Here is a 20,644-nt window from a genome sequence, read left to right as displayed (position 1 = left end):
CGTTGGCGTGCCGCTCTCTTAGCAGCTGTAGCAAGGCGGATTATCGGATTATCGGATTATCCGCCCCGGTCGCAACTCCCACCCCTACACCAAGAAGCGCTGCACTTTTTGCTTCTAAATTCCTAGCAACTTGGTCCTAGCAGAGTAAAGAGAGAAAAAGAGACGGAAGTGAGAAATGGAAGGTGGAGGGTGCACTCCATAACAATCATTATGTGTTAATTTCTTATATATGGGCTCGGATGGATTTGGATTTGTGGGGATCTACGGGGTATTATACGATCAGTATATGTATACTCGAGAGGGACCCCACTCGGCGTTGGGCTTCGAGTTCTTACTTCAGTTGCATGAAGTACATGTATAGTCATAAGCAACGAGTTAAACCGCAACAGGTTAATTGAACTTGAATTGATTGATTGATTCATCCTAACAAAGTGATATTCAATACTTATTAATTTGCACCGTAAGGGTTGACACTCCTGCAACCTGCGAAGCTGGGATCAACTGAGACCTGCTAGGATGCCGATCTTGATTACTCGTGGATGGCCACGCCGAAGGTTGACACTCATATACCGTATATAGTTCAAATACATAGTCATCACCGTCTCTTATAGTTTTGACACCCACATTTTCCATATTGTCCCCTACGTAGTTTAGCTCTAGTTATAGAGAAAAGGAAAAGAAGACTTACCCATGCCACCATCCGTGTACTCTTTCTCGAGTTTCATGACGGTTGTGATTGCCCTTATTATTTTTCTTGATTCCACCGAAATTTGAGGAGATTTTTCTAAACATGAAGGAGGGATAGGCCGCGTGCGTAAGACGGAGAGAATCGATCGTATTATTTCTGCTTTGAAGCTTAGTGGTTGTTAAATATATTGTAGAGGCTTTTATACCTTTCTCATTTCGTGCGTTTTTTGACTCATCCAACGTTCTAGAAATACAGCAGAGCTGATCAAGACCAAGATTTCCAAGAGAATTTTGATAATACTCTCTGAGCTTATCGGTTGCGCTCATCGGTATGGGCTTGAATTCGGCATCTGGCATCGCGAGGAGTTTTTGAGATGAGTAGAAGAATAAATTAGGGAAGTAGCTAACTTTATATAATTCAACAGGCCCGCAGCGGTTTGACCATAGTAGGCACAATACAGACTAACAAACATCCTCTGAATCTCCTACCAACATATCCGCGAGATCTCGATATTTTCCAATATAAATCTAAAATTGGTAGGGTCTCTTAATAAGCAAGGTCTTTTAGATCTTTTCAACAAAAAAAACTTCAGATTCATTGCAGCAAACCTCCTATTTTGCATATATTCTAATCCGGGGACTTCAATTGCTCGAAGTCACTAGATCTATACGTGTTAGACAGCACACGCGAACTAACCATATTAGGCTAGAACTAAAGACCACGTTTTGCATGGTCAATCAGCACGCATTGACCACACTTTATCTCTATGCCCCGATTTCTGGAAACTCGTGCGGAATATAGTAAAGATCAAATTCATTTATGGCAAAAAAACCCAGTCATCTCCTAAAGGCACTCAATGCTTTTGTGGTGTTATACAAATAGGATCATATCAATTTAGTCTGGAGACGTTCTCTATCATCCCATCACTTCCAGCAGAAGATTGAGTAGTTTCCAAAGCTTCCAGCATCCACGGGTACGATACATTCGCGCAAGTAATGAGAGATGTTACCTTATCCAAATGGGAAGCGCCTGCCTGGACTTGAATCTGACTGCGGGATGGTAGCCTTTTTTCCCTGATCTCTTGATTGAGCTTGTTTCTCATTCCGTTGACGCAATCACGTTGGCGGTTTGGGAACTGGCGGTTGAAGCTCACAAAGACATCATCCCAATGTTGGCAAAGAACAGCGCGTTTATACCAAATAAACCAAAGCTCCTCGTCATTGTATCTTTGATAGTAGCCATTGTGGTTGCTGTTGTGACCAGACTCTTTCGTAGATAGGTCCGAAAATTGAACTTGATTGGAATGGATGTCCATCCACGAATAAGATACCTTCGCGTGTTGAATGATAGATTCCGTGGAAATGTTTTCACCTAAGTGAACTCGCAGCCGATTGATCGATCGATAGTACGCGGCTTGTACTGTCTCGGCATGATGACGTTTCCGCGTCGGGAATTGGTGGTTAAAGTCCACAAGTATATTGTCCCATTGTTGGCGATGAACAGTGCGTTTGTACCAAATAAACCAAAGCTCCTCGTCACTGTATCTTCGACTGTGGCCATTGTGATTGCTGATGTGACCAGACTCTTTCGTAGAGACATGTGATAGGTCCGAAAGTTGCACCTGCTTGGAATGGGTCCTACCGGATTGGACCGTTGATTTCGGCGTCACCGTATAAACACGACCAAAGATATTCGACGTTTCCCTTGGTTGCCAGCAAACATCCGGATCGTTTAACAATGAACTAATCCTCATTGGATCAAGTGGCTTCTTGACGACTGCGGCATCATATTCGCCACGTCTATAAAGTTTAGTTTAGAGCTTGGTTGAAAGTATCTAGCAAAGAAACAGATCCTACCTAGTATTGGGCATGTTCCCGTTAGGACGAATTGTATAGAACAGTATGGTATTATAGGAGAGCCCAGTTCCTCTTTGCGTTTGATATCTTCAAACGCGATGTGAGTATTGCACTTTATATATGCAGTCAATTAACTTACACCTAACAATAGCGGGTGCCGATGGCATACCTGAGTGTGATCATGGAAAAATGGGAAGTCGTAAAGTGCACAAAAAAGGAGAAAATATATATATCAAATTATTATATCATATGCGACCCCATCACTGATAATGCGTTGCACCTTCTAGCGACGAGCAAACATTAGACTCATTATGGCTACATTTATCTGGATAGTAGAATTCAATTATCGAAGTATTTAGGCTTGGATATCAAAAAATTATGAAAAGTAACGCTCCTGAGAATAAAGTGAGACCAGAAGGGGACGTAATGGAAGCTCTGTGAATTAAGACTAAGCCCCATATTCAAGGATCACCTTTTTCCGATGTGTGATTGACCATTTAGAAAATGAGTGTATCTTTCTCCCATATCAATAATCCTCCCGTTGACAAGTCGAATATTTGGAGGGATATAGGGGAGAATAATAATGCTATTATCCGCATTGCTGTGTGATTTTATAGAGTCAATTTGAGGTCCGCTTTCTAAAAGGTTGCAGTGTAAGAAGGGAATATCAAAAGTTTTGTGCTTTGTAAGAAACACTCACTATAACAGTCTCTGGCTAGATTAATTTGCGACGCTTCTCCCTTCTCCGTTTGCCTTGAATGGCTAGATGAAGGTTTGGTATTTTTCGACTCATATATCGCAGGTTCAGTCAGCCTATAGAGGTTTGCAGAATTTGGGATCGTTTGCTCTGGGTCTTCGTCTATTTTCTGCTCTATTTTTGATCCCCAAGATGCCTGCATGCAGCTTGGTAGAAGCAATAGAAACGAGAAAGAACCCAAGCACTCCATAGGGCCGATTTGTCAGACAGATAAAAAAAATAATATAGAGTATATGGTTGAAGCTTAAACTTAGGCTTATTTTATTTTGTTAACACCGGCGGGATCTAAACGAACCTCTTTATACCTCCCAAGAGAGCCATCGATCGTACCTTATCATTGAACCAAAGTAATTACCAGATATGCCTGTCGCAGTCTAGGTGCATGTTCTTTGAAATCATCTCGTACAAAATGTATGGCCGAGATTATATTAAACAAGATCGAACTATCTAGATCTGGTACAACAAAATTGACGTCTAGCCCTAGGGCTCTCTCCTTCCAGGCTACATGGCGATAGGACAAGGCCCTGTAAGCCTGGGGCGGGCCAAGTACATGGGTGATCGGGGATGCCGGGGATTAAACGGCTATCAATAGCTCCCGGTAAGCTGTAATATCGAGGTTAAATTACTAGAGTCTAGGACGCGGATAATCAGTGAAGCCGATTTGACTGGCTATTAATTACCCAAGAGAATATGCCTCATCAGTGGATTTCAATGGTGCCCGAGAAGACCGTACAAAGGACTATCTAACAGCCTTCAAAGCATAAAGTGAGGCCCACTGGAATAAAAAATAGTGACTCTCGTTTTGTCGAAGGATTTCATGGAGATATCTAAATGCCTAATTCAGATTTTTGATTGTTGAAAAAGCTAAGACTGAGTAAACCACAGAAGAACCATTTCTAAATCATGTTACCAAGGGCATATTGTTGGATGACTTCCCGCACACGGTTTGGCAGAGATATATCATTCGAGATAGGTGGTGGAAGAAAACGCGGTGAGTGTCCTACTGTCCGCATGGCTCCTATTCGAATCGAGTATGACCTACAATGTTAGCTGACCTCAGATATATGAGTGGATAGTCTTTGTGCTTACATAAAATAAGGGCTCTAGATGTAGGCTTGTTCTTGCTTAATAAACCCCTGTGTCAGTCGTTCAGTCTATGCAAAAAAGGGTAGATGACTTACTCATATATGACAAGCTTTAGCCCTCCGAGGCGTGGATCATTCTGGATATTATGGATAACCTGCGGGCTCTGCAGTATAGCAGGTAGAAACCACCTAGGGGTGTGAGTGACCCACCTTGAAGATCCGCCCCAGTAGTGCTTTCATCTCTTACGCTTTCGTCAGACAAGTAGGCCGTGGTACTAGCGGGTGAGACTCACAGTAGTATGCCTTCTCTGGAGTATTTTTTCCAACAGATGAAGATCGCACGGCTTAGGTCGACCATTCGGACGTTAGAAATGAATGTGTTAAATTCAGGATTGAGTTCGATTATCTTAATGTCGAGGAATTTAGGTGGAGCCATATCGGGACTTGTTTTGTGATAAGGAGAAATGTTAAATCACAGGGCTCGAGGATGAGGCCTTATGGAGGAAATCAAAGAGGGGTGTGAATGGACCTACTTATATCGTCCAAGGTGACCATCTATTACACTTTGTCATTACCAAAAGTTCTAGCCATGGTGAGTACCCGCTCCTCTCTCTCACTAGGGGCGATAATATGCTTACATCAGAAGCCTACCCTGCCTCCCTTCCAATTACTTCATAGACCGGCAGGAATTGCTTTGAAAGCAATGCTATCTTTGAAAATTGAATATCCGTCAGTCTCGGAAATGACGTCCTCGGAAAATTCTAGCCCAGATGCTAGGATGCTAGCAGATATCTGCAAGACTTTGAGAAGCAGAAGATGTCAGGGATCATATCTTAATGAAGGTTTTTCTCTCGAAAATGACTTAAGCGTCTACGTGGAGAATAGTTTACAACATCTAAGTTATGACACTGTTTTGATGCTGGCACTGATAACTTGGCATTTTGATGCTTCATCTTCTGAAGCATCACATGGCTTGATTACTTTCTTGCGATGGCCTTGTAATAGTGCAGTGAGGAGAATACTTCAAGGTCGATACCGAAGCTTTATGGGTGAAGTGGACACTTCGAACTTGAATTTTTTATTTGGCCTAGATTGAGGTATTTCTGTTAATCAGTGCAAGAGCAAACCACAAGTTGCAAAATAATCGGACCATCGCCGCTCAGAGGAACGAATTTTAGAATCCCATATTTTCCTGAAACGCGTAGAATACTAGTCTCTAGTAACTCAAAGTCCACTAGGAAGGCATCGTTAGTATTGCTATGGCCATTCTAGGCTGGATTTTGAGCGCCAAGCTCCTAGGGGGAAATAGCAACTCATGAGCAAGTGAATCGGTGCTGAGTCTCTGGCAGAAGCACCAGGGCCCAACTCAACGTAAAAGGTGACAGATATGTAGACATTCAGGGATGATTGATCTGCTTGACCAATACGGTCTTCGGCCGAGGCGCTATGCTCCAAATGGACAAAACCGACCCCCAGGGGGACACTATTTTTCGTTTTAGGCTAGGGATGGTGCGGGGAAACGATAAACCGCAAAACTCCCACCCCAATTTTCCGCATCCTTCATTTTCCTTAATCATTTAACCTCAAGAGTTCACGGACAAGAAGTTTTGTGCACCCAAAACCTCGTTATGGATCTGATGCGTATTCGAGAACGGGCGCTCTCACTTCAAATGGGACAATTAAATGACTTGGAGTACCTTCAAGAGGTAGGAGACTCCTCAAGTTAGCGTGGGGCAATGTACTAATAGAGAAGGAAGGTTGTCGAATTTATTGTTCGCAATAAAAACCATCTTCCCATAGGTATCAGTCAACCATTACATGAGGCATTTGGCAGACAACATCCAGAGAGGTCTTCTGTTGGTGCATCCCGTGAGGAGGCTTTAAAACGGTTACAAAATGTTGGTTTAGCAGACATACAGATACCGGAATATTTCCAGGAAGCGATTCCCTTATACGAAGAGAACGGGGGGTTATTCTGGACCAGCGAAATATCCAGCAACACGAAACAGACTTTTCGAAATGTTCTTAGTACTCTTTATCATTCAAATAAAAGACGGACCTCCGCTGACAGCATTCGACGAGCATTGTACTGCATGGCACTATACCTCGTTATACAGAGTATAATAGAGCTTCATGCATCGAAGAGGTTCACAACCAAAATTGCAAATTTTTGTGCAAATTTGATACTCGAGGGGGACGGCAATGCGCGTGACAATCTCCACGATATAGCTGAGGAGCTAAAAGCTGACTACAAAATTGGCGGTGTTTACGATTCTTATGCACAGAAGGCGGGTAATGGCATCATTTTCTATCTTTTTGTTTTACCATCCAAACTGTGAGCTAAGATTCCTCTCCTCTTGCGACTACGAGAACATCCTGTTGACCTCGGGAAAGATATGAAAAGTGCCTGAACAAAACAAGTGATGTGGATATCGTCCTTAACCACTACAGTTCACTTGGCTTCCAACCAGAAGCTTCTACAACATCTGCGGCAAACAGCATAGTGAGGTTCATCACAAACCAGTTCTATTCGCAGGTATCCATCTTTAAATCGAATGAAAGTGACCAAAACATCAAACCAACACGGAAAAATTGCCAAAAAACGCGGATTCACAAAAAGCGTTCCCCAAAAACATCGAAACGGACTGGAAAGACTCCTCAGTTTCATTCACCAAGACCTGCATTTTGCCAGCCATCTGGCCAAAGCGCCGAGACGCCCGTTGATAGTAGTCTCCACGCTACAAACCCCAATGGCGCAGAATTTCCGAGTCCAATGAACTCGCCGAACCTTGGGTTGTCGCACTTTAGCACGGCAAATGTGGGAGCCTCTGCCCACTCCTTTCATGAATACGAAGCTCCTATTGCAGCAGTTGAACCCATGCAACAAGCGAGATCTAGGGTATCAAGCTTGTCGAATGCGCCTCTTTTAGACACCAGCCAAACTCAACCACTCTCTTCAAGCATGATGTTCGATGATGCCGCCCACTTGATGAATGTATTCCAATTGGAGCCGATGACATATGGTGCCAATGCTGCTCAGCTAATGCACGAATTCAATCTAGAAACCTTCAGCCCGGAAGACTACACCAATGCTGCCCAGCTGATGCAGCAATTTGACATGTTTAGCGGATACTATAGTCAGCAGCATTTGTGAGAAGGCGAAACATGGTTTAATGACGTATCTGTACATACTTTGATATTTTTTCAATTCAGAAATTGATTGATTAGCATGAATGCTCCTATCCAGCATCATTGAATATCCGACATCGCCAATGCGACCAGTTTTCCATCATCCTCAACATGGACATCACATTCTTTCAAAATGACGTAATAGTGCTCCATGTCGACTTCAACACCGCCAATTGTCGACTTGCCTTTGCAGAATATTGGCTCGATTATCATGAAATTGGTGCCTATTGGTATATACCCAGGTAGAAATACAAGTCCGCCGCGTCTGCAGCGAGCTATCTTCGGTGGGCGCCCAGGAAAATTATTTGCATTCTGTTCATAAATTGTCAGTGAAAGTTGGTTATCAATGGCAGAGGCCCTACTTTTTCGTAGTCGAGTGCTACGCCACGTATGAGTTCATTGCAAGCACTAGTATCCGTGAACGTGGGCTGGAACGCGGCGGCCTTCGTCTTTTTTGCCAGAGCGTCCTGGGCAATTTTTTCTGTATTTTTTTCCACTTCCATCCATGCCTTGTTTTTATTGAGAAGCGCGACGCTTTGCAGACGCAGGACAGCGGGAGAGAAAGTATCACTTGCAGACATTGTGCGTGTCGATCATTCGATTCTCGAGGCGGTAGAAATTACTAAAGAAGATAGATCCTTGAATTAGCAAATTGCTGGTTGAAGAGATGCCTGCGAGACTATAAGTTGGGGACTCACTTTAATCATAGCAATCATAAACCTCCAAAGACTTTGCTTGTGTCCATACTAATAGAATTTGGAGGGGTGAGAGGGGCGGTCCATTTCGCGTCACCTGACTCACCACATTCAAAAAGTCATTGCTGCCCAAATTGGACATGACTAATCTGACCAATTAGCTCACTAATAAAGGAACGCTGGTGATCACTTTCGCAATCACCCAGCGATGGGCTGGCAACGCTACATGGTGCTGGGGTTAGACCATTCACGAATTCCACTTAAGTATAGTATCTTGCGACAAATTACAAAGCATTGTACCTCACTAGAACCTCTTTGAGACGTGGTATTCATTTTAAGACAGGATTCCCCATCCAGTTCCGTCTAGATCACTAAGAAACGAACCATAGCTGACCCCAAAAAAGAAAGGCTAACTTAATGAATCTTCTACACCAAACAAGCTACTATGACAGCCTATGCGTGGGGCAGTCGTCAAGGATTTGTTTGAATTATTACCAAGTCTTTGCAAACCGGAAAATCAAATGGACCGTTATGCTAACTGTACCATACAAAAGTATATACATTGCTTAATCAGCTATGTCCGCACAGACTGGAAAAAGAGCGGAATTTGTCAATTTAGTTAGTTGGTTAGAGAGTTTACGTATGTCATATTTTACCATACATTGTCGTACCCATCTATTTCTGTTAGATATCAATGATCATCGCCAGCCAAAACCACATTAACTGATACTTGGAGGATCATGTGTCACAAGCTCGTCGAGACAATTGAACACCTATGCAGACATAGAGTTGAGTTTTACGGGAGGATTATAGAGCTTGATAGCTGCAACAATTGCGGCATTATCTAGAATACAGAGCATCCCAGCAATGGAAAGTAATGAAAACGGAAGAAGGAATGAAGCGAAGTAGTGAAGAGGTCCAAGCACCTAGCGTACAGACAGGTCCCACCTCAAGTTGTCTGTTTTTATGGGAAGAACCACAAACCGGCTGGCAAGATAATTCCATTGCACAGCCTACATGGGGTTCTTGGAATCTGTGCCTATCAGACACTAGTCACATGTCGTATTATGTCTTGCGCATTAGCGCAGCGCCAAAATTATGTGGGATCCAATCTCTAGGAAAATCGAGGCAAAGGGTTCGGTATCAATTAACTCAACACCATGGCTATCCCGATCGAAATACGAAGAACTTCACGGGAATATGTGCTGTCGGGCATGACTAAACTGCCACCATATCGCTGTTTTCCTAGGCCCTACCTTATTTAAGACGCCAAACCGACCCGCATTTTATCACTTCAATCAGTGTCCTCTACTCGTATCCTTGCTATTTTTCATTGACATAGCTTGGCTACTACATTATCCTTAAACAAAATGTCGGATATCGATCCCAACGCACGAAAGGAAGTTAACAACGCGCTTATTAGCTCGGGTAGCGCTGCCGTCGGGCAGATGGTTGACACCGGCAACTCCTCTGTTCAGAAGCGTCAAAGGAACAAAGAGGAGAAAGAGAGACGCGAGGCCGCTGCGAGAGCTGCTAAGCAGGAAGCAGATGCTGCTGCTGCTGCTGCTGCTGCTGTTAGTCCACAACCCCTTTAACTCAACATTCAAGAAGTTGAAATTTCCAATCCTGTCATGTACTGACGTATATCAATTAATAGAAGGGCGGCGCCTCTAACTAGAGAGCTGTCTACCGTTGCACTCACGGCCCTCCTCCCTATCAGACATTACCGTCGTTACCAATGACACATTTTCACGCCTGGTTTGGAGAATTCCGATCCGCCGGTGCAGGGGGTATTGCTACGGTGACTCTTTGTCCTATTTGAGTTTTATATGAGTTTTTGCTGGTATTTCAACAATACTATTTATTAGTCATCGATTTTCCCCCTCAGTAATTGCTGGTGTATTCTCCGTCTTGAATGAGTTAGATCTCTCTATAGAAACAGCTTGTTCGATGTACGTTAAGGATAGAGAGCTAAGTCATTGATCATATATGCTGTATGTACATTCTAATTGTACTCGCCTGAAACAAAGTTTGAAGCTTCGTAGATCCGATCCACTTTGGGTGCTTGATTCGAGTGCCCCGAATGGCTGACCTAATGGTCTTGGCTTTATTATTATTTTTTTCATGTGGTTGACCTAATCTAAAAAAACGCCCAGTGATCATCCTTTATAGCCAGCCCCGATAAAGCTGCGACAAGAAAATATTGCGGTGACGCCTAAGGCATTCAAAGACCGACTATAAAAAACGCGGCATAGCCCCTCATCCATCTCGCTCCTCTCTCTACCACCTCACTCACAGAAGTGGGATTCTACCACACACTCATCCCCCACCACTACCTAAGCCTACCTTCACGTTATGGAGACCAACGCCCTTCTCGATCTCGTACACGTGGCGCAGGACCAGCTCTGGGTTGACAAGGTGAATGAAGCCCACCTAACAGGCCGTCTTTGCCAGTGGGTGTCGGCTTTCCATCCAGATAAACTTCCTTGTGTGCTTGATGGTACCTTTCACCATGGCGCATTTAATGCCGGCATGAAGATGGTCTTTACTGACAGCACGGCATGGATGGTTCGTTTCCCTCGTTTTGGGATGGTCTGTGAAAACTACACCGATGAGAAGGTTGCTATGGAAGTGTCGGCTCTAAATCTCATTCGCAACGCGAGTTCTATTCCCGTCCCAACCGTCCGGGCTTGGGGTCCGGCTGCCAGCAATATACTTGGTCTAGGCCCTTTCATTATGATGGACTTTATAAACGGTGTGAGCCTCAGCAGCCTTCTCCAAGACCCCGATACCGAGCGACCTAGCCGAGTCATAAGGGACGATATCAGTGATGGTGATATTGAGGTTATCTACAGACAGCTAGCAAATTTCCTACTTCAACTTTTCAAACTGGATTTCGACCAGATCGGCAGCCTACCATCACCACAGACTGGAAGCCACAGCCCTACGCCACCGCGGCCGTTAACATTTAAGGCACAGACCATCCTACAAGACGGAGGAGTTGATACTTTCGGTACGTATTTTTATCCTCCTTTTCCCTTCTTATCCCTATAGCTCTTATATAGTACTATAGCTAAACAACTGATATTTAGGCGACCGAGCCAAAGGGTTTGCTACGACAACCGAGTATTTTCAATATATCGTCGGACAGGATTGGAAGCAGCTTGTTCATCAACCAAACTCAACTGATGGTTTCTATGATGCTCAGAACAAATACCTCGCGTTCAAAGTTCTAGGAAGTCTAATACCTGAATTTATTAACGCGAAGTATGACCGTTGCAAGTTTAAACTAATCTGCGACGACCTCGGCTTGGCAAATCTGATTGTCCGGAGCACGGAAGATCTCACTGTCGTCGGATTAGTGGACCTTGAGTGGTCCTATATCGGACCTGCCCAATTGTTTGGCTCGGCACCGTGGTGGCTTCTCCAAGACAGGCCCGTTAATAGTATGTGGGATTGCGAGAGCAAAGAGCTGCCTAAGATCGGGTCCCGGTACTTCAGATACTTAGAGATCTATATACGTATCTTGGAGGAGGAAGAGTCAAAAATGCAAGGGTATGAAGAGAGGGAGCTCTCTAGTCTCGTCAAGTGGTCGCAAGCCTCCGGGGCTATGTGGCTACATATGCTTCTTTCATCCGGCTTTAACGACCAATACAGCTTTCCATTTACGCAGTTACGTGCACATCTGGGGGCTACTGAGTGGGCAAGGCGTGGGATGGAATTCGACAACTCAAAAGAGCTTGAGGAATTCGCAGCGCAGAAGGTGAAGCAGATGGGTATGTATGAAGAAGCCTTGGAGGAGATGGAAAAGAGCAAGGCGCTCATGGACACCGGGAATATGACAAAGGAGATGTTCATTGCCAACTATGAGCACGTCATTTATGAACACTCACTCGCACCTTAAACGGTTCTGAATGGCAACAGCTTTACAGCATCGGTTACAGAAGATCGTGAGGAACAGCTCTCATGATCATTCCAACTATGCAGCGCGCCTAGACGACTTTGGGGCACTGCTGATTTCTCGTGAGGAAGAAGCTCCATGATATATTGCCATCTGGCTGTTTGTGTTGAGGAACAATGTAGGGGTAGTGGAATAGTGGGGATCAAAAATTGATAGAGGTCAAAGTCCTGATGTATTTACGCGGATGCGGGCAAAATTCTTTGTACGTTATCATGCATAATTGAGTTGCTAATCCAATAATTAAGCACGCTTTCATGTCACCCGAAGACGTTTTGGATCTTCCGCCTCTGTTTGACATAGCTGTCGTTTTACCGCGCGTGACTGCTGCAAAGTCGGTCGACATGTCAATGTGGAACGGTGAAAATCGATGATCAATGCTCGGCCAAGTTCTGCATTCCAAAGAACATTGTCAAGCCGTAAATCTTCGTGAATGATTCCCAAGTCTTTGATTTCTTTATTTGATCTGCGAATTTCATGGCGGAGCCAAGGCTCTAGCTCCATCGATGCTGTACTTTCTCCCCCCATCCCATCACAAGCATATGACAAATCTCTCCAGCTCCATGAAGAAAATATATTTTCGCCAAGTCGATCGTACCCAGAAAAATAGGCACAGCAGACCCTTGGGCCTTGCGTAGGATTTGATATACCTGCGCCTCGCGGGAAACTTCTTCCCAAAGCCCCGACGTGGTTCCTTTTCCGACGACAGTGTAGCCGTATACGGCACAAGTAAGTTTGAACGGCGCACCGTACGCCCCACAACCTCCAAGGGGTATACATCGGTCAATGTTTTCGTCCAATTGTCCTTTTAGTAAACGCACCAAATCTTCTGAGGTAATCGGATGTTGGAGATCATCTTTGCTTCGACGATGGAGTACTACATTTGGACAGCAGTCATCTAGAACACCGCCAGACTGCAAGCCGAGTAAACATCGCTGCGTGCAAAATTGCGCATTGCGATATAGCACCTGATTTCCTGAATTATGCCCCGGGTCCCGTTGACGACCTGCTCGTTGGGCAGATGGGGAGGATGCAACTTGGCTGAAGCCCCTTTTGCGGCCTATTGCTTGGTTCGAATCGGAGCCTGATGAGTCTGGAGATTGCGAGCGATGCGGTACACCTGACGGTGCACAGCTGGCCTGAGACCTTGTAGGCAATCGGCGAGCTGCTATCCTTGGGGAATCCGGCGGAGATGACGGAGGCTCATAAGCCGAACCAGATTCCGGACTTGTGTAATCGAGGACTGTACTATCAGAGTGGGCAAGGGTCTGCTGTAGTTCCATTTTAGGAATCTGAGAACGAGTGTGGTCAAAGCCGGTCGTCCAAAGAGGAAGCTCTGGTCGTGTGGAATTTCGCCATTCCTGGCCACGCGTAGGTGAGCGAAATGCCATCAAACACAGACATAGGGTTCTTGCAACAGAAGTCTTCGGTTGTTGGAAACTATCTTCAGCATCTCCATCTACCTCGCTGTTAGGATCACATAAGAAATAATAAAGCGTGCTAGGATCATTATATGGAACACGGAGGAGGACACGAGCAATCCCGTTGGTCACGTAGGAGTACTCAAGCCCTTCCTGAATCATCACATGGTACTCCTGGACAAGAGCAGAGCAGACGAGGCGCTCTGCATTATACCTCAACTTCGCTTCCTTATTCGTAGGTATTTTATTCGATTTGACCATATCCTTCCATAAGTCCATTGGTCGAAGCCCTATCCGAAGGGTTGCGACGGGAAGCTTGTGGGGTGGCTTGTACTCGACAGTGGTGAGTAGAGTTGCGGTGTTGCCGTCGACACGATGGATGCAGAACTGATCAGGTCTTGGGTTGGGTACACTTGACGGTTGGCTTGCATCCGCTTCAGTGGTATCGTTGTCGTTCAAGGAATTAGTATGGTTACTGAACTGGATGCCATCCCCAAGGCAGAGCTCGTCGCGAGCAGCGGGTAGTTTGCATAACTCAGTAACTATATCGTGGACATGTTCTTCCACGGCGAATCGCTCATAGGCTTCGAGTTCTTGCTCACAGCTAATAGGCTTACGACAAAGTCGTCGGCCTAAGCCTTGTAACTCATGTAAGGATGAGAACGATTGTGGCGCCCCCCTGGTGTCAATTGAAGGTAGCTGTAGACGGTCCTATAGAGCTCTGACAGTTGTTCTGGGCAATCGGTCCAGTGTTCCAACCGTGTTGGGCAATATTTCCCGGTGGGAAGGGGTATTCTCCCTGTGGTCGAACGAGATGGTGTGTCGGCTCTCAACGGTCGAGAGAGCAGGATATGGGAATGGTACAAGAACTCCACGAAATTGGTCGGTCGGGTGCGCGCTTCAGCTTGTTCCCGTTTCTCTTTCTCCTGTCTGCCCTCATCTTCCGCCTGCTTCCGCCTCTCATGTTCCTGTAGATAAAGAGACTTGTAATCCGGAGAGCTGTTGGCGGCCATCGACTTGGTTAGAAAAGGGAAACAAGCAATGGGTGGAGACAATCACGGTATGTCGCCGACCGGTGGACACCTGGGCAACCCAGCAGGCTTACGTTAGCTGACCACGGCTCACGGCAGAGGTATTTTCTCGGAAATGACGTATGCCTACTCAATATCGTGCAATAAACTCACATTTCGGCTAAACTAATTTCCGACTGTCCTCATAGCAGCCAATCAATCCTGGCAGGATGCGCAGGACGTTTTCGCAAGCGGTTAAGAGGGAAAGGACATTGGGTACTGGAAGAGGGGGTGTAATTTTAATGTTCTAGGGCCCTCGCACGTATAGTAAAGAAGTTTATTAACGAGTAGAATTGGATTTGTTTCGCTTCAAAGTAGCTCGTGCATAAATAGACTGCTTAGAAATATGATCTTATGGTTGAGTAATCCACCCTGTAGGACCTGATTCAAGTCCTATAGGATGGATCTGTGTACTGGGGACACACCACCATTTGTCGCCGGGAGCGGGCTCTGGTACGCAATCCCCGCATAGCAGCATGTATATACTTAGCGACCTACATCGGGTTAATGAATTCATCATCATCAGCATCAACCACCGCCCGGTTATTGTTTAATTCCGAGGCGACGCCCTTGCCGACCAGGATGCCTCCGCACGAATTCTCATGGAGTGTCTTGTGATATATTTAAATTTATAGCTGACAGATGAGATCATGGAGCACAATAATTTACGTGCTGAAACTATCATGGTATATGAGAGAGATCAACCACACTGGAGAGATATATTTTACGCGCTTAGGCAGCATACGATTTTTATCTATTCGCCTGGGTGATAGAGGACCGTTTAAATAAAAATATGACTTCTCTCTCGTATTCACGCTGGTGGAATGGAAAAACCTGGCAGGGAAAAACCACACCCAGAGAGATCTATGATAGACACTGCCACTACCGTTAAACCATAAAGCTCCACAGAACCATGGGAATATGGTAGTAAATTCAGTACACTCGACAACCGATGGCCTTTTAGACAGTAGTGCATGACCCTGTCAATACGGTGGACACAGTTGAAGGCTTCGACTGGGTAGAAGTGCTTGCTGTTGACGAGGAAGAATCAGATGAAGTCGAGGCAGATGATACAGACGAGGAAGAATCAAATGAGGTCGAGGTGGATGATACGGACGAGGAAGAATCAGATGAGGTCGAGGTGGATGATACGGACGAGGAAGAATCAGATGAGGTGGACGTGGATGATACGGACGAGGAACTTATGGATAGCAAGTCGGAAGCATTGCACCAACTTCCAACTTTCAATCCTCGATCCAGTTTACATGCTGCCTTTTTGCCACCTTGATTGAAAAATGTGACAAGGCCATCATTGTTCACTTGTATCCATGCGACTGGGTGACTATCCTCTGTGCCGCATGTGTCCACATTAAGCACTGTAAAGTCCTTGCGGACACCTTTTATAACCTTGCTTAGATCTAGTGTTATGTTAGCATCGTATAATCGTATAGTGGTGTTCATACGCACCGGAACAGTCATCCCCGTCGCGTAGACCAAAAGCTGCCGAGGATCCTGTGCAACCATGATTATCCTCGGACCACATGACGCATTGACCGTTATAATCAACGACAGTAAGCGTACCGCCTAATGATGCCCTTACGTAGAGGCTGACGAAGAGTAGAAAGATAGAGAATACCATTTTGTGAACCAAGAAAACTTCTTGTAAAATGCGATATGTCCTTTTATAATTATGGGAACAATGCTTAACTATAAAACACGTCATGGGATAATACCTTGCTATATATTGATATCTACAACAGCTGATTATCAAACAGTGTCGGCGGAAAATAGCTTTAATCGATACACGTTTGAGGTGTCGGCTTGCCGCGCCTAAACAGAGGAGGCAACTGCCTAAAAATTTGGTCAGAAGATCAAGAAAATTGGCCAATTATCATATTGTACTGTATATCGTTTTGACAAAGGTTTTGGGTAAATAATATCAGCCATTCGCCCATCCATTATAGGCTCATGAAAAGCAATGGGGCTGGGTTACTGGAAAAGTGAATCAACCCTATGCCTAGAGCTTGAACAAACAATCCCAAACCGTGCCCTCTCTTTTCCCGGCGAAACTAATGGCAAAGCCTATAGTGGCATGCCATGACCAAAACAGTGTCCTATCATGCAGAATGGTGTTGCAAATCACCCGTCTGGTGCTCGAACTATCCACAATTTAAGTGGGTCAATTCTTTGGCAAAGCCTGGCGTAGATCGATCATCCTTTTAGGTTGCGCGAGCTATACAAAAAGGCAACAGCTTTGCTTCATTTGACTAGATAGGATGGTGTCCGCATTAAATTAATAAGGTTATACCGGCGGATACCTAACCTCGCAATCCAAAATGTCTTCACAAATGAACACCCCAAGTGGTGCTGCGTCCCGCGATAGTGCGGTAAGTAGAAAATGGCACTTAATGCACTAGTCTGAATCTCATAAGACTTTGATAGGCAAATGCTTTCAATTTGATTGAGAAACTTCTACACCAAGATCAAGCGTCCAGACATTACCAGGGGCGCTTAGAATCTAGGATAGATAGCGATGCTGCTGCATACCAGACCTTGAACACCCACTGCATTGAGGTAGAAAGAAAGGCATCTGCTCTAGAGTATACAAGATCGCAATACGAATCCTCTTTACGTGTTGCCGCCGAAACATGCCAAACGATATCTCGTGATCTCTACCTAGAGCGAACCAAGCTACTACAGCTAGAATCCCGAGTCACTGAACTTTATCCATCGATCGATGCTATGCTACACTCTCTAGCTCCCAATCACGAAGATCTCCCTACAGGAACCTCTATCCAGCAACTTCAGCAACTTCAGCGTGATAACGAAGTTCAGCGGGAGGTAATCGCATGTCTTCAATCAACTCTTCGAGCCCGTGAGAAGGCATTGGAAAATCTGAGAGCAGCGATGCCAGAAGCTCTAGACTTTCCAGACAATGGGGATAGCACAACTAATGGGGATGGCCAGTCATCTGATGTTACTGATGATGAATCTTCTATTGACATTATCACGGAAAGCTCGCAATAAAACGCCTGTTTGCTCCTCTCTTGGTTGATTTGAATCGCAAGCCCCGTCAATATTTTCCAATATAGTTCTTGCCTCTCTCAAGGACATGTATTAGAAGTATTGTGCGTGAAAGGATAGTGGATGTGTTTGAAATAGTATTAAGCACCCATGGACGACCTGCACTATGATCATCTATCAAAGAAAGATTGCCTGATTCATACTTAAATTTAACTAAGAAATTAAACCTGATTTTTGCTCTCCGACTCCAATGTTTCGTTGTAGCTTATCAAAATGTAATCTTCTGGGCTGTATTGTACAGAATGTGGAGTCTGTGTACAATATAGTTTTACAGCCAACAGAGTTCATACTATGCGGCTGTATGGTGCATCTTGGCGACTATATGCCGTACATAACTTTTACGTGGACTAGGGAATACATAAATCTACTAGGTTACTAGGGCTATACCTAGGCATTGCCTAACTTTCCTAACTTTGGTATATTTAGCATTCAACTTTGATTTGATAGAAGCATTTCGTCGCCCCAAGCTCCGAAACTTTGCTCACAGTCAGAGCAATCTGTGAAAGTGTCACCAAAGTCCATTGCCTCTCCTGGACAAAAGGCCTGACCCAGTGTGCGTAGAGTTTCCTCTTTAGCCTGCAGCATAGCTTGGAGAGACGATATCTGTTCTTGCTGTTGCTGGATTTGACTCTTCAATGGACCAGAGTGATCACAAGATTGTAGCTTAAGGAGTAGACTCTGAATCATAGGATAGATGCCTGCCAAGCGAGATTCTAGGTCTTGATTTTTAGCCTGTTCCAGCCCTAGGTTGTGGAGGAGAGTTCGCCGATCCTCCGAAGCGTGACGAAGCTGGGTCTCCATCTGCAATTGCCTCCGGTCGCCGTCTAAGAGATCGCTTTCTAGACGTTTACAATAAAGCCGTAGCTCATCGTAGAGAAGTGCTTCCTCGTGGATCTGGCACTGGAGTTGTTCCTGGTAAATCTTGGATGCTCGCTCTCTGATAAAGACACGTTCCGCCATGAAATAGTCGTTGGAACCCTATATGTGTAAGATATTTAGCAATAGGTTTGGTTCTCGGGGGTATAACTTGCCCTCACCAGTTCAGAATCTTGGCCATGGATTTCAATTTCATTCCTAGAAGACATATTGCTCTAGCCACAATCGACCAAGAATACCCAAGGTTATCAAGTAAGGAAATAAAAGGTCGAAGAAATGATATACCTAGTAACTAACGATGAATAAGAAAGGACTGTTGCCGAGCCCGATAAGTCGCGGGAATAATCTCAAGACTAGCGCGACTCGCCCCAACCGCCCCACTAGTCTGATAACTCTTGAAAGATATCTTCACGTGATTGATCCGCCATGCGCCCCATAAATGCAGGGGGAACGGTAACACCGGATGTAACCTTGTCCCCTCTAGCCTCGGAGGGAATCTAAGCCACTCTGAAATTGCGTTGCCTATCCAATGAGATGTTCCATCATAACCGATAAGTCCATTTAAGCAAGCGGGCTGATTAGTGCTTCGGGTTAATCCGAACAGGTCGGAAATGGACCGTACGCGTGGAGCAGATCGCGTTTTACGCTTGGGTCGGATACAGAGAAATGGCACCGGTTCTGGGTGGGCAGGCTCCAAAATATTTTCCAATTAGTGAGCCTTGGTTATTTGGTTTCCGATATCCCATAACATGGTCATCTATCATCCTTGTTGATTCTCATATTCCAACCCAAAGGATCGTTTCTCGTGACATGTCTACATACAACCGCTATCCATTAGACACGATCTCAGAGGAGATCACACCCACAGATCATTATATTCTGTGTGGTGGAGGCACATCCTCTTGCATCGAAAGGCTGCCTTCCCGGATACAACAATATAAGAAACCCCCCAGCTCTAGACAACAAATCGAGGACCTGACCTACGAAATAAGCTATCTGAGAGCCGAGCTTCAGTGGCAACGAGAGTCGAGGGAAATCTTTCTTCGTTTCCAGAGAAAGATGTTTGAAATATTTGGCATGATGGAAGATGAGCTTGCGCAGAGCACCACGCGACTCGAGGAAGCACGTTCAAACTATCTCGGTCTATGGGATGTGGACCCAAAGGTAGAAGATGAAGTAAAGGCAATATAGAATAAAACAATGATGGAGCAGTATGTGCGTTGGCAAATCCAACCTCAGTTGATGTTATTAGGAATACGAGATATCAAGGATTAGATAGACACAACAAAATCAGATGTTTTTGCGTAGTATGTATTTACATCATGACTTGCCCCTTTTCACAGTATAGTTTTATGAAGCGGGAGATCTGCTAGTTACAAATTGTATAAGAGCGATTGCCGTTCACTTTGCGTATTCAATTCCAAGACAATAATAAATATTAGCCAAGTTGTTGAGAACCACCATGTCATTTTCGCTTTCGGGTCGCTTTGCTTTGAAATTGGAATGGCACTTTCGAACGTTCCGGTCTCTCATTCAAGGCACTAAAAGCCTCCATGACTATTCCTTCACGCTTCACCATTTCGCTCACAGTATCGGATAGCCTGTCAACTGTGTCAAAGATTTGCTGAATCTTTGCATTCAGTTCCTCATGAAAGGTCGAAATCCCTTCTACTTTAAAAGAGAGAAGTGCGAGAGTCTGTGAGAGATCTGATGCAGTGTCTGAAAGCTCGCCAGTCGTTGCCGGAAGTTTGTTGACTATATCTGAGAGTCGAGACATAGTAGATGAAAGTCCCTCAGTTATTTTTGAGAGCCGGGTCATTTCCATAGAAAGGTTATCGACCACGCCAAAGGGGTTATCGGTATCTTTCGAAGGAGCGGCTAAACCTGGCTCCTCAGATCCCACTGAAGAGGTCAATACGTTGGAGGAATTGTCATCATCTACCAAGGTAGCAACTACTTGTTCAT

At 44.9% G+C, this 20,644-nt stretch overlaps 11 protein-coding genes across 11 annotated transcripts; 5 read left to right on the top strand and 6 right to left on the bottom strand.

Moving 5' to 3' along the window:
* Window positions 1–1,577: 1,577 nt before the first annotated feature.
* On the bottom strand, window positions 1,578–2,558 carry N7487_000986 (uncharacterized protein; the record flags this gene model as incomplete). Its single annotated transcript, XM_056868734.1, has 2 exons — window positions 1,578–2,487; window positions 2,545–2,558. The coding sequence occupies 2 exons, from the start codon at window positions 2,556–2,558 to the stop codon at window positions 1,578–1,580; spliced, it is 924 nt and encodes a 307-aa protein (XP_056733518.1).
* A 3,921-nt stretch (window positions 2,559–6,479) lies between these two features.
* N7487_000985 (uncharacterized protein) lies at window positions 6,480–7,540 on the top strand (the record flags this gene model as incomplete). Its single annotated transcript, XM_056868733.1, has 2 exons — window positions 6,480–6,721; window positions 6,781–7,540. 2 exons carry the CDS (start codon window positions 6,480–6,482, stop codon window positions 7,538–7,540), a joined length of 1,002 nt encoding a protein of 333 aa, XP_056733517.1.
* A 95-nt stretch (window positions 7,541–7,635) lies between these two features.
* Window positions 7,636–8,156, bottom strand: N7487_000984 (uncharacterized protein; the record flags this gene model as incomplete). The annotated part of the gene is made up of 2 exons (XM_056868732.1): window positions 7,636–7,887; window positions 7,938–8,156. 2 exons carry the CDS (start codon window positions 8,154–8,156, stop codon window positions 7,636–7,638), a joined length of 471 nt encoding a protein of 156 aa, XP_056733516.1.
* Window positions 8,157–9,640: 1,484 nt separating this feature from the next.
* On the top strand, window positions 9,641–9,865 carry N7487_000983 (uncharacterized protein; the record flags this gene model as incomplete). Its single annotated transcript, XM_056868731.1, has 1 exon — window positions 9,641–9,865. One exon carries the CDS (start codon window positions 9,641–9,643, stop codon window positions 9,863–9,865), a length of 225 nt encoding a protein of 74 aa, XP_056733515.1.
* A 760-nt stretch (window positions 9,866–10,625) lies between these two features.
* N7487_000982 (uncharacterized protein) lies at window positions 10,626–12,174 on the top strand (the record flags this gene model as incomplete). The annotated part of the gene is made up of 2 exons (XM_056868730.1): window positions 10,626–11,283; window positions 11,363–12,174. The coding sequence occupies 2 exons, from the start codon at window positions 10,626–10,628 to the stop codon at window positions 12,172–12,174; spliced, it is 1,470 nt and encodes a 489-aa protein (XP_056733514.1).
* Window positions 12,175–12,722: 548 nt separating this feature from the next.
* On the bottom strand, window positions 12,723–14,662 carry N7487_000981 (uncharacterized protein; the record flags this gene model as incomplete). The annotated part of the gene is made up of 2 exons (XM_056868729.1): window positions 12,723–14,328; window positions 14,376–14,662. 2 exons carry the CDS (start codon window positions 14,660–14,662, stop codon window positions 12,723–12,725), a joined length of 1,893 nt encoding a protein of 630 aa, XP_056733513.1.
* Window positions 14,663–15,679: 1,017 nt separating this feature from the next.
* Window positions 15,680–16,358, bottom strand: N7487_000980 (uncharacterized protein; the record flags this gene model as incomplete). Its single annotated transcript, XM_056868728.1, has 2 exons — window positions 15,680–16,137; window positions 16,187–16,358. 2 exons carry the CDS (start codon window positions 16,356–16,358, stop codon window positions 15,680–15,682), a joined length of 630 nt encoding a protein of 209 aa, XP_056733512.1.
* Window positions 16,359–17,067: 709 nt separating this feature from the next.
* N7487_000979 (uncharacterized protein) lies at window positions 17,068–17,746 on the top strand (the record flags this gene model as incomplete). Its single annotated transcript, XM_056868727.1, has 2 exons — window positions 17,068–17,106; window positions 17,162–17,746. 2 exons carry the CDS (start codon window positions 17,068–17,070, stop codon window positions 17,744–17,746), a joined length of 624 nt encoding a protein of 207 aa, XP_056733511.1.
* A 486-nt stretch (window positions 17,747–18,232) lies between these two features.
* N7487_000978 (uncharacterized protein) lies at window positions 18,233–18,763 on the bottom strand (the record flags this gene model as incomplete). Its single annotated transcript, XM_056868726.1, has 1 exon — window positions 18,233–18,763. The coding sequence occupies one exon, from the start codon at window positions 18,761–18,763 to the stop codon at window positions 18,233–18,235; it is 531 nt and encodes a 176-aa protein (XP_056733510.1).
* A 726-nt stretch (window positions 18,764–19,489) lies between these two features.
* Window positions 19,490–19,870, top strand: N7487_000977 (uncharacterized protein; the record flags this gene model as incomplete). The annotated part of the gene is made up of 1 exon (XM_056868725.1): window positions 19,490–19,870. One exon carries the CDS (start codon window positions 19,490–19,492, stop codon window positions 19,868–19,870), a length of 381 nt encoding a protein of 126 aa, XP_056733509.1.
* A 274-nt stretch (window positions 19,871–20,144) lies between these two features.
* N7487_000976 (uncharacterized protein) lies at window positions 20,145–20,456 on the bottom strand (the record flags this gene model as incomplete). The annotated part of the gene is made up of 1 exon (XM_056868724.1): window positions 20,145–20,456. The coding sequence occupies one exon, from the start codon at window positions 20,454–20,456 to the stop codon at window positions 20,145–20,147; it is 312 nt and encodes a 103-aa protein (XP_056733508.1).
* Between the last annotated feature and the right edge of the window lie 188 nt (window positions 20,457–20,644).

The sequence above is a fragment of the Penicillium crustosum genome (assembly GCF_028827405.1).
Source record: "Penicillium crustosum strain IBT 35664 chromosome Unknown utg000001l_segment0_segment0, whole genome shotgun sequence".
NCBI classification, from domain to species: Eukaryota; Fungi; Ascomycota; class Eurotiomycetes; order Eurotiales; family Aspergillaceae; genus Penicillium; species Penicillium crustosum.
The sequence above is the reverse complement of the archived record's forward strand: the minus strand, read 5'-3'. Positions and strand labels throughout refer to the sequence as shown.